Below are 11,973 nucleotides of genomic sequence, written 5' to 3' on the forward strand. Positions count from 1 at the left end.
AGAATGTACTGGAGGCATCTTTTACAAAGGATAAGTGTCTATAAGGCCCTTTTTTGGGCCTTGGTATATTCGGATTTTCGACTCCCTAATTTGTTCAAAGATGTCCTGAAATCTTGTATGGTGTACACACTATTGGCTTTGCAGTCCGCGCACTCAAAGAAACACGAACCAATTTACCTTTTGTGGTAAATTTTGAGATGTGTTTAGTCATAACTTGGTGCTGAATCTGTGTATTAGTCGTCCTGACATGAACTCTGTGATGTTGTTTTCCTGGTCACAGATCCACAGTGTCTTGGTGGTAGATGACAGACTTATGTCTTTAATTAAAATATTGTGTTTAACCTCCTGTATTACTTGGCGACTCCTGTCCAGTAGAGTTAAAGTGTAACTGTTATACTCACTGGTCCATACCTGACCATCAGTGGCGGGGCGTACAGAAGTAATAAAACATGGAGACCACCACTTCTCCAAAACCTTGGTCTGGGGCAACAGGGTATATTCTGGACTGGTCACTTTCTTTCTTCCTTTTGGTCCCTGTTGTGTTGAGGGTACCTTTCCTTTTGTTTCTGACTTCTGTTGCGAAGTGGAATGCCCTAGTCCAGCACGGGATCCAACTTACCGGTCAAGCTCGTGTAAAACTTGACCTGATGTGCTAACTTCTCCAAAAGCTTGTTGCAGGTGACCTTGGTGATATTGGTTTGGAGTGAAGCTAGCAGAAGCGGGGCCAGGTTTTACAGGGAGTGTGACAGTAGATTGAATCTCACATCCTGCGTCGTAGATTTGTATGTCAGAGCCACGCTGAAGTGCTATCTTACATTCTTGCACTTGTTGATCTAGCTGAGTGCTATACATTTCAAGGTCCTTTTATAGGTTTGTAGTATTTTGTATCATCCTCTTACATAAGCGATAGAGAGACAGATTCTGAGCTGTTAGCAGTAGATGTGATGTACTGGTCAATATGTGCAAGGTCAACATTCTCAGTTTTGTCTATAAAGTTTTGAGTGTCGTGTTTAGTTTGAGGAGTAATTTCACTAAGGTCACACAAAGGATGACTCTTATGTATAGCAGATACACACTTGATGCAAACAGTAACTCGATATTCTTCACAGTAAATGTCTAGTTGTCTCCCCTTGTGGTGTATACAGGTGGTTTGACCTTAGATGCGATAAGGAATCTAAGCTTTGTGGCCATTTTGTTAAAAATATACAAAACCGTTGAATTGTTATAGACAATAGAAAACTGATTTCTCAGTGAGGTAGTTCATTGTATATTGATAAAACAATCACAAAGAAAAACGTGTTTCCATGTAAGGAATACAAATTTGGAGTATTCACAAAGTCCCGATTTTCCACTTAAACCTGTTTTTCTCTAAATCCTGTGGTTGACGTTTGGTGGTTATTGGCCGTTGGGGTAATCATAGGAACTACAGAACATTTGGAGTTACATTACTCACTCACCTTGTTTACAATGTCAGGCCGTCCACATGCAACGAACAAACACACTTTAGAGCAGACCACCATCAAAGCAGATTATATTACAATATAATAGAAGTTCTTAGTTATGTCGGTAGATCTGTTACAATTTGTAAATCACATAACATATTTACCCGGACAATAGGTGGGTATTGTATTATCTACCCGGCCAAATACTACTGTGACAATACAATCTAGGGGGGTCAATCAGCAGGAATGTGTATTGTTCTCCTGAGCCTGACGTTAGCGATGTACTGATATATCTATGGGGTGGTATATTATGGGGTAATTAATTGATCAGTGTGCAGCAGGGCATGTGATAGTTCTTGATGGTGTGACCTTATAATAATATATAATGATTATAATGATATACGACATTTATGTAGAACGCTATATAATTTGTAAAATTACTGTAAAGCACTTTACAACATATGAATAATAGTAGTAGTTATAATTGTGAAACAAAGGCTTACAATCACTTTTATACATTAATCAAGCAGATAATCAATAAAGGGTGGTATTTACATGACGTCTTTGCAAAAAAACTAAAATACAGACGTGAAGAGGTGAGTTTTGATGTCCCTTTTGAATTTGACTTTCTAATAGCAGATGGTAAGCTATTCCACAACGTGGCCGATATCCTCTCAAAACACCGGTTTCCATACATGTAGGTCAAAGTACGAGATTTTTGGACACACAGCATTGATTATGACTCCGACCGCAGTGATCGTGACGGCTGATACAAGGTGACAAGATACTGGGGGCTCTATCATTCAGTACCTTGTATATGTACACCACATTTTTGTACTGTGACTTGTATCGTTCAGGTAACCTGTACAATGAATATAGCACAGGTGTGATGTGCTCTCTCTTTCGAGTACGAGTAACCAGCCGTGCTGCAGTGTTCTGGACCCTCTGCAGTCTGTCAGATATACCACAGAGCAGGGTGTTACCATAATCCAACCGAGAGGTAATAAGTGAATGTAACAAAATGTCGCACGCGTCTGCAATTATAAACTTCCGGATACAGCCGATGTTCCTGATTTGGTAGTAACAGGATTTGGCAATGGCGTACACTTGTTACTCCATGTTCAATGAACTATCAAAGTATACCCCTAGCTGGGACGGTCTCAATAGTTCTGGAACCGACCTTGAGCTGGAGAGTCATTGTTTGCTGACAGTTTGGGGAACAGACGTCAGTTCCGTCTTTACACGGGATAAATGCTGAAAGGTTATATTTGTGTGTCGGCCTATTTCACCTTTACTCGCTTTACTCTCGAATAGTTCAGTTTCACTCTGTATTTATGAAGTCACATGCTATTTAACACACAAAAACAATAACTAAGGGGTGATTGGGTCCCTTTTGTGACAGCGCTTTAAAGCCCTCCATCTCATAATATCATGAGATGGTAGGCTATTCAAATTACCCGTCGTCCGTCCGTCCGTCCTTAAACAATACATTTCCTCATTCACATTTTGGGACGTATCAAAAACCAAGAGTGCTGGCAGGCGGCCATCTTAAAGTTTTAAGATTAAAATGTGTTAGCCCTATTGCATAGAAAGGCAGGCAGCCAGCCATCTTTGTGTTCTGATCAGTTCCAAACTTTAATATGTAAATATTGAAATATGGGAACCTTCATGTGGAATTAATGAAGGGACCCTCACACACTATCCGAATAAAAGCACTAGCAAATTTTAGCAGCTCGAATTAGAATTACTGAACAGATTTTCTCTAATTTAAAATTTAAGTTCCAGTTGTTTCACCTTAACGAATGGGTAAAATGTCAACCTTATTTAGAAAAGAAAATGGCATATACAGTAGTATGAAGCGAAACATTGATCAGGAATAACCACAAGATGCATTTACATTTTACAAGACCCAATGTCCAATAGATAAGAGAAAAGTAATTAATAAATCTTACATAGAACCTGTTAAGATGGTATAATGGTAGGTGCAAAATCTCTTGGATATTTTGAGTGCTTTTATGTTGGCCCAAAAATAGTACAAAAGACGTAATAAAAGTCAGTAACACAATGCTGAGTTAATTCAAAATGTTTTTATGACCACCACTCACACATAACATTGAAAATGTGCATGATAAGGAAATATCAACCATACAGGTATTTAATTCAGTTTTTCTATTAAAAACACCACACTTTGATTGTAAATTATTCAAGGATTGTCATGAAAAATATTGAAAATTAAAATCTAATTTGTTAATATATTAGACTATATATTCTCTGCATTTATTCAAGGGAGATAAGAATGTCTGAAGCAAAACATTCAGAAAAGAGAGAAAATGTTGAAGTAAAATTTAATTTCTGTGAAAACAAAAAGGACAAATGGACAAGTATTGCTCACCTAGAAATCTTGGTTGAATACTCATCAAGTGAAGGATACTTACATCAGAAAGTTCAAAGAATTCCTATTATGTACCCATCAAAATTGTGCTTAGTGTTTGCTCAATTGTTACTGATTTGCTAACTATTGCTGACGCTTTAGATATTGCATTTTAATAAAGTCACATAACTTTCATTGTTACTCCATAATCACCATGTATCAGTCACCAAATAGCTGCGGTCTAACGACGGGTTGCACAGCAGTGTTAGTTGTCATGGTTACTATATATGCACATTGCAGTTTGTCCAGATGTCACACACTTCGGTATTGAAGTAGTTTGACAAAGTAATCATCAACAACTGCCCACAGGACATCCTCCCTGTCTACACCAACAATCAATGGCCAGTAGTCATCTGTGTGTATGATCCTGAGGAACTCACCAGTCCCACTGATGAGTAGGATACGGTTGTTACCACGGTCCCCTATGACTAGGTTACCCACAGTGTCATACACCACACTCCAGGGGCCAAATGGTTCACATCCTGACTGTGATGTTTGTTGATATGTATGTGGGACTTCACCATCAAATACAAAACGTTTCTTGAAATCTGTGTCCATGACAACAACGTTTGGATTCCCATAACCATCATCATCTGTATATTGCAAGTCGACCACTGCGATATTGTGAGTAACAGGACACTCTGATATTCTGCGTGGTGAACACACTATTGGTTCCCAAGTCCTTACAGCCAATGTAGAAAGTACCAGTTTACCTTTTGCGGTAAATTTTGAGATTTGTTTGGCCATCCCCACAATGACATTGTTACTAGCTGTAATACAGATACACCGTGGTTTCTCACTGGTTCTGAATCTCTGTAGTAGTTGTCCAGACACGAGCTCAGTGATGTTGTTGTCTTCGTCACAGGCCCACAGTGTGTTGGTTGTAGGCGACAGACTTATGTCTCTGATCGAATAATCATGTGTAACCTTCCGCATTACTTTGCCCTTCCTGTTCAGGAGAGTCAAGGTGTTACTGTTACAGTCACTGGTCCACGCCTGACCATCTCTGCTTGGACATACAGAAGAAATGACACACTGAGGCTTCCACTCCACCAACATCTTGGTCTCAGACAACAGGGCATATACAGGACTGAATACTTTCTGTCTTCCTTTTGATATTTGTGACCGTCCTTTCGATTCTGATCTCTGTTGTGTAGGGGATGGTCGTTGTCCAGCAGATGATCCAATTGACCGATCATGACCTAGTAAATCCTGACCCTGAAAATGACCTGATGTGCTAATTCTTCCCAAAGCTTGTTCCAGATGACTCTGAGGGTTAAGGTTTGGAGTAAAGCTAGCAGTACCCAGGGTAGGTTTTATAGGGAGTTTAACTGAAGATTGAATCTCAGATCCTGCGTCGTAGATTTGTATGTCAGAGCCGCGCTGAAGTGCTATCTTACATTCCTGTAATTGTTGTTTTAGCTTTGTGCTGAATATTTCAAGGTCCTGTTTGTAGGTTTGAAGAAGCTTGGTATTATCTTCCTGCATTTGATGATAGACAGACAGAGTCTGTGCTATAAGCAGGTCCAGATTTTCTTTGAGTTTGTTGGTCTGTGTCTTTAACTGGTGCGCAAGTTTATCAAAGTTCCTGGCGTTGTCCTTTAAATGTTGTTCAGTAAATGTGATGTACTGGTCTATTTGCGAAAGGTCAACATTCTCAGTTTTGTCTATAAAGTTTTGAACATCCTGTTTAATTTGAGGAGTAGTTTCACTAAGGTCACACAAAGGGTGACTCTTATGTACAGTAGATACACACTTGATGCAGACAGGAACTTGACATTCTTCACAGTAAAGGTCTAGTTGTCTCCTCTTGTGGTATGTACATTTTGTTTGACCCTTGATACGAAAAGGAATCTGAGCTTTGTATAGGGATGTAGCCATTTTGTTAAAATGATCCAAAACCGTTTAAGTTTGTTTTTTACTATATAAAGTTGATTTCACAGAAGAGCAGTTTGTTGCATACTGACAAAACAATCACAAAGACAAACTTGTTTTCATATTAGGAAAACAGATCTGAGTTTCCAGTGTCCACTTAAATCTGTTGTTTTTTTCTTAATCCTGTGGTTGACGTTTAGTGGTTGTTGCCCGTTGGGGTAATTATAGGAACCACAGAACATTTGGAGTCACGTATAATCACTCACCATGTTTACAATGTAAGGCCGTCCACAGACAACGAACAACATCACTTTAATATACACATCCATCAAAGCAGATTATATCACAGCATAATAAATGATGTTTTCTGTTTAAAAATCCTTTCTCGGTAGAACTGTATAAGTCCGTAATTCATATTACAGTATTTACCATTCTAGAAGTTGGGTGTTATATAAACTACCCGGCCAGACAGTATATAAGTTTATAAGGAATGTGTATTGTTCCCCTAAGCCTGACGTTAGGGGTGAAATGATATACCTGGCTATCTATAGGGGTGGTGTATCAAAGGGGATTTAATTGATCAGTGTGCAGCACGGCATGTAATAGTTCCTGGTTGTGCGACGTTGCCGACGATCTGCAGAAATGATCAGCTGACAGAACGTGAATGTTTTGAAATACGTAAGGGAGCAGCCGAGACTTTGTCATGGTCGTGGACTTTTAAATGACATATTTACTGTAGATCACATTAACATTAATGATTTGATGTAATATTAAGTTTAAAGTACAGACATTACATGTACTTCTAATTACACGGAATAAATGCTGAATTGTTATAATTGTGTTAGCCTATTTCACGTCTCCTCGTGTATATTTCTGTTTCACTCCATTTCAGTGAATTGAAGTCACATTGTGTGTTGACAAATATACTTATAATACTTTTTGTAATTCTTATGCATAATGTTTCAATATGCAAAATATAAAGCATAGGGGTTATTAGATCCCCTTTGCGACACCCTATTTTTATATCTAGAATTGAGGACAACTTACCTCCTTGATCTAGATTTATAGTTGAACTAACATTGGTGTGCTGTATGTTTACCAATCTTGCAATACCAAAACAAATCTTAAAATAATTTAAGATTTCATCAACATATTTGAATGACACTGAGTAGAATGCTTTCTCTAATCAATTATTAAATAGAAAACCGAGAATTGTTTCCTTGCAAAATTAATCTTTTTTTACAACAATTATGAGATATGTATTTCAACTAATATCAATCACTCTTGTTGGCGCTTTTCATTTCAGAACCCCGGCCACCTTGGTGAAAGGCGAGTGCATTATCTACTCCTCCACTCGACCACCCAAATAGTAGAATGTATTTTATTCTTCAGCATATTGTATACTGTTATACACTAATCTGGTATTTGCCCTACATAACGGTCTGAAGGAAATCCTGTTTGATCTTTAAAAGTCAATTTATCCAAAACTGTTAAAACCCTACATAATTGTCTAGATTTATTCCACCTTTTGGAAAACATGTAATAAAAGTTTGCTTTTGCGTTACTGATAATTGGTATGCTAGTACACCTTGTGATGGCAGAATGCCAAGTACAAAAGTTGATCACAGAGACCAATAATTTACCATTACATATGAAAGAAAATTGTCCGGGTCTGTCTTATATACCATTTCACCGTAGAATTACTAAAGCATGGGGCCCTGGTATATCCGGATATTCACCTCTTTTTTTTATTGTATAACATGCACAAAAACTAAAGCAATAGTTTGACCGAAAGTGAGTTTTTGGGGTTCCAAAAGGGGTATGGTGACTCACAGATATTATTTGCTGTTTTCAAAATGACATAAAACAACCAAAATAATATCATTAAATTAAACAGGCATATATAAAAGAATGAAAAATGACAGAAATACAATCGTCACTTAAAGATTGTTTATATAAAACAGATTATGAAGTTAAGGGGTTCTTTTAGGTATTTGAAAAGTGAAAAGTGCTTGGTTTTCTCAATAATTTCTTTTCTAATCTATATTTTGAGTTGATATTTACAACTTTACTCATTTAAGTACTCTTACATAAAATGCATATTCACTCGCACATTCCTTTTGTTTTATACGGAGTAATGGCTTCTGGACTCATCTCAAACTTGGCAATTGCAAATGCCGCAAGTGTAAAGTACAAAACATAGTTCACTCCGACATATGTTTGGCGTTTGACCTTATCCTTTGAAAGAGTTTGTCTGGGTAGATCTGTTAAAGGTTGTAAGTCACATAACAGTATTTACCCGACCAGAAGTTGGGTGTTTTATTATCTACCCGGCAAAACTGTACTATGACAATTTAGTCAACCAGGTTAGTAGGAATGTGTATTGCTCTCTTAAACCTTACGGTAGGGGTGTAATTATCTACCTGGCTATCTATATGGGAGGTGTAATATGAGCGATTTTATAGAGAAGTGTGAAACAGTGAGTGTAATGGTTCCTTGTTGTGCGACGTTGCCGACGACCTGCAGAAACTATCAGCTGACAGAATGTGATTATCTTTACATAAAGTATGGTAACAGCCTAGACTTTGTCAAGGCTATGGGCTTTTAAATTTCAGATTAACTGTAGATTACATAAACATTAATGATTAGATATAGTATAAAGTACAGACACTACATGTACTACTTCAGTTTTATTTGTGTGTCGGCTCATCGCCCTCTACTTCTGTATTGTTCAGCTTCCCTCTGTATTAGTTGACTAAATTGTTATTGAAAATATATATATAATCTATTTATCTAATGCCTTATATTATCCAACTGTGGGCTATTCAAATTACCCTTCGTCTGTGGTCCGTCGACAGATAAGAGAAAAGAAAAACCTGTTAAGATGGTGTGATGGTGTGTGCACAAATTCTCTTGTGTGTTTATTTTAAGTTGGCCAAAAAATATTACAAAAGACGTAATCATAGTCAGTAACACAAATTTTAGTAAATTCAAAATGATTTTATTACCACAAGTCACACATAGAATTGACAATGTGAATGATAATGAAATATCAATAAAAAATGTGTTGAATTCAGTTTTTCTATTAAAACCCTGCACTTTGATTGCAAATTATTCAAAATTGTTTTTAAAAAGCTTTAAAAAAAGTTAAATGGTATAGTTAATACAATGAACTAGATATATGTTCTGCATTTAATTGAAGGGAGATAACAACGTGTACAGAAAAATACTAAAAAAGAGAGTAAAAGGCTTTAGTAAAAATTAATTTCAGTGAAAATATTGTATTTTATTGAAGTCACATGACTTTAATTGTTACTCCATCATCACCATGTATCAATCACCAAATAGCTGTGCCTAACGACGGGTTTCCTCTAACGCCGAAGGTTAAGTCAGAAGCAGTATCAATAAAGTTATGCTACCTTTAGATCTTTTTATATTTATTTTTCCAATAATTGTAATATATGTCTTGTTTGTAGAGATACATAGTCCATAGTTTATATCAAGTGATCCTGACAACTTCCATAATCCTGTCAGTGTCAGTTGTCGTGGTTACTATATATACACGTTGTGGTTTGTCAAGATGTCACTTACTGCTGTACTGTAGTAGTTTGACATTGTTAATCCCAGACACTGCCCACAGAACATCCCCCGTGTCTACACCAACAGCCCGTATACAGCTGGCAGTTGTGTGTATGATACTGAGGAACTCACCACGCCCACTGATAAGTAGGATACGGTTGTTGATACCGTTCGCTATTACAAGGTTACCCACGCTGTCATACACCACATCATAGGGGATAAATAGTCGACATGCACGGGTGACTTCACCACGATATACAAATAGTTTCTTGAAATCTGTGTCCATGACAATAACATATGGTATCCCTCGACCACCATTGTATGTACCATCCAAATCAGCCACTGCCACATTGTGAGTGACAGGACACTTTGAGATCCTGTATGGTGTACACACTAATGGCACCCCAGTCCCCGTTGCCACTGAAAAGCATACCAATTTACCTTTCGTTGTAAATTTTGAGATATGTTTGACCATCCCCACAATGGCATGGTTATTAGCTGTAATACAGATACACTGTGGTTTCTCTCTGGTGCTGAATCTGTGTACTAGTCGTCCTGACACGAGCTCTGTGATGTTGTTTTCTTTGTCACAGACCCACAGTGTGTTGGTTGTTGATGACAGACTTGTGTCCATGATGTCAGTATTGTGTTTAACCTCCTGTATTACTCTGCCGTTACTGTGCAGTAGAATTAAGGTGTTACTGTCATGGTGGCTGGTCCACATCTGACCATCAGTTGTTGGACATACAGAATGTATCAAACATCGAGACGTCCACTCCCCCAACACCTTGGTCTGAGGTAACAGGGTATATACTGGACTTTTCACTTGCTTTCTTCCTTTCGATATTTGTTGTATAGAGAGCGTCCTTTCTTTTCTTTCTGACCTCTGTTGTGAAAGGGATGGTCTTTGTCTAGCAGATGATGCAACTGACCGCCGTTCATGACTTCGTAAAGCTTGATCCTGACCTTGGCCTGATGTGATAACTTCTCCCAAAGCTTGTTCAAGGTGACCCTGAGGATTTTTGTTTGGACTGAAGCTAGCAGTACTCAGGGCAGGTTTTACAGGGAGAGTGACTGGAGATTGAATCTCACATCCTGTGTCGTAGATTTGTATGTCGGAGCCACGCTGAAGGGCTATCTTACATTCTTGCACCTGATGTTTTAGCTGAGTGTTGTACGATTCCAGGTCCTGTTTGTAGGTTTGGAGTAGCTTGGTATTATCTTCCTCCATTTGTTTATAGAGAGACAGAGTCTGAGCTGTTAGCATGTCCAGATCTTCTTTTAATTTGTTTGTTTGTATCTTTAACTGTTTTGAAAGTTTGTCAAAAATGGTAGAATTGTCCTTTAGTTGTTTATCAGTAGAAGTGATGTACTGGTCGATTTGTACAAGGTCCACTTTCTCAGTTTTGTCTATAAAGCTTTGAATATCCTGTTTAGTTTGATGAGTATTTTCACTAAGGTCACACAAAGGGTGACTCTTATGTACAGTAGATACACACTTGATGCAAACAGGAACTTGACATTCTTCACAGTAAAGGTCTAGTTGTCTCCCTTTGTGGTGTGTACAGGTGATTTGACCTTTGATACGAAAAGGTATCTGAGCTTTGTATAGGGATGTAGCCATTTTAATAAAATTATGCAAAACCGCTTTTTGACTATCCAAAGTTGATTTCACAGTGGAGCAGTTTGCTCCATACTGACAAAACAATCACAAAGAAAAACCTTTTTCAATATTAGGAATACAAATCTGGAGTGTTCACAAAGTCCCGATTCTCTTCTAAATCCTATGGTTGGTGGTTGTTACCAATTGGAGTATTTTGTTGTAGAATATATGTGTATGTATAGAAACCACAGTACGTTTGTAGTCACGTGTGATCACTCACCTTGTTTACAATGTCAGGCCGTCCACAGACAACGAATAACAACACTTTGTTATACACATTCATTAAGGACGATTATGTCACAAAATAATAACAGAAGTTCTCCGTTATAAGTAAATGTCTTGATAGAACTGTTAAAGTTTGTAAATCACATAACAGTATTTACCCGGCCAGAAGGTGGGTGTTTTATGATCTACCCGGCCAGAAGGTGGGTGTTTTATGATCTACCCGGCCAGAAGGTGGGTGTTTTATGATCTACCCGGCCAGAAGGTGGGTGTTTTATGATCTACCCGGCCAGAAGGTGGGTGTTTTATGATCTACCCGGCCAGAAGGTGGGTGTTTTATGATCTACCCGGCCAGAAGGTGGGTGTTTTATGATCTACCCGGCCAGAAGGTGGGTGTTTTATGATCTACCCGGCCAGAAGGTGGGTGTTTTATGATCTACCCGGCCACATAGTAGTATGGCAATACAATCTAGCCAGTTATGAGTGTGTATAGATCTCCCAAGCCTGACGTTAGCGGTGTAAGGATCCACCTGGCTATCCATAGGGTGGTGTATTATGGGGATTTAATAGATCAGTGTACAGCGGTGCATGATAAAGTTCCTACTTGTACATAAATTATGGTGGCAGCCGAGACCTTGGCATGGCCGTGGACTTTTAAATTTCTGATTTACTGTGGACTACATTAACATTAATGATTAGATATAATATAACGTACAGACATTTCATGTACTACTAATTACACAGGTTAATTGATTTATTGG

General features: G+C 38.1%; 2 protein-coding genes across 2 annotated transcripts; both read right to left on the reverse strand.

Moving 5' to 3' along the window:
* Positions 1-3,519: 3,519 nt before the first annotated feature.
* On the reverse strand, positions 3,520-6,253 carry LOC110459408. Its single transcript, XM_021511641.1, has one exon. The coding sequence runs from the start codon at positions 5,752-5,754 to the stop codon at positions 4,126-4,128; it is 1,629 nt and encodes a 542-aa protein (XP_021367316.1). The 5' UTR covers positions 5,755-6,253; the 3' UTR covers positions 3,520-4,125.
* Positions 6,254-8,820: 2,567 nt separating this feature from the next.
* LOC110459407 lies at positions 8,821-11,710 on the reverse strand. Its single transcript, XM_021511640.1, has one exon. The coding sequence runs from the start codon at positions 10,949-10,951 to the stop codon at positions 9,332-9,334; it is 1,620 nt and encodes a 539-aa protein (XP_021367315.1). The 5' UTR covers positions 10,952-11,710; the 3' UTR covers positions 8,821-9,331.
* Positions 11,711-11,973: the final 263 nt, after the last annotated feature.

The sequence above is a fragment of the Mizuhopecten yessoensis genome, unplaced genomic scaffold (assembly GCF_002113885.1).
Source record: "Mizuhopecten yessoensis strain PY_sf001 unplaced genomic scaffold, ASM211388v2 scaffold10059, whole genome shotgun sequence".
NCBI classification, from domain to species: domain Eukaryota; kingdom Metazoa; phylum Mollusca; class Bivalvia; order Pectinida; family Pectinidae; genus Mizuhopecten; species Mizuhopecten yessoensis.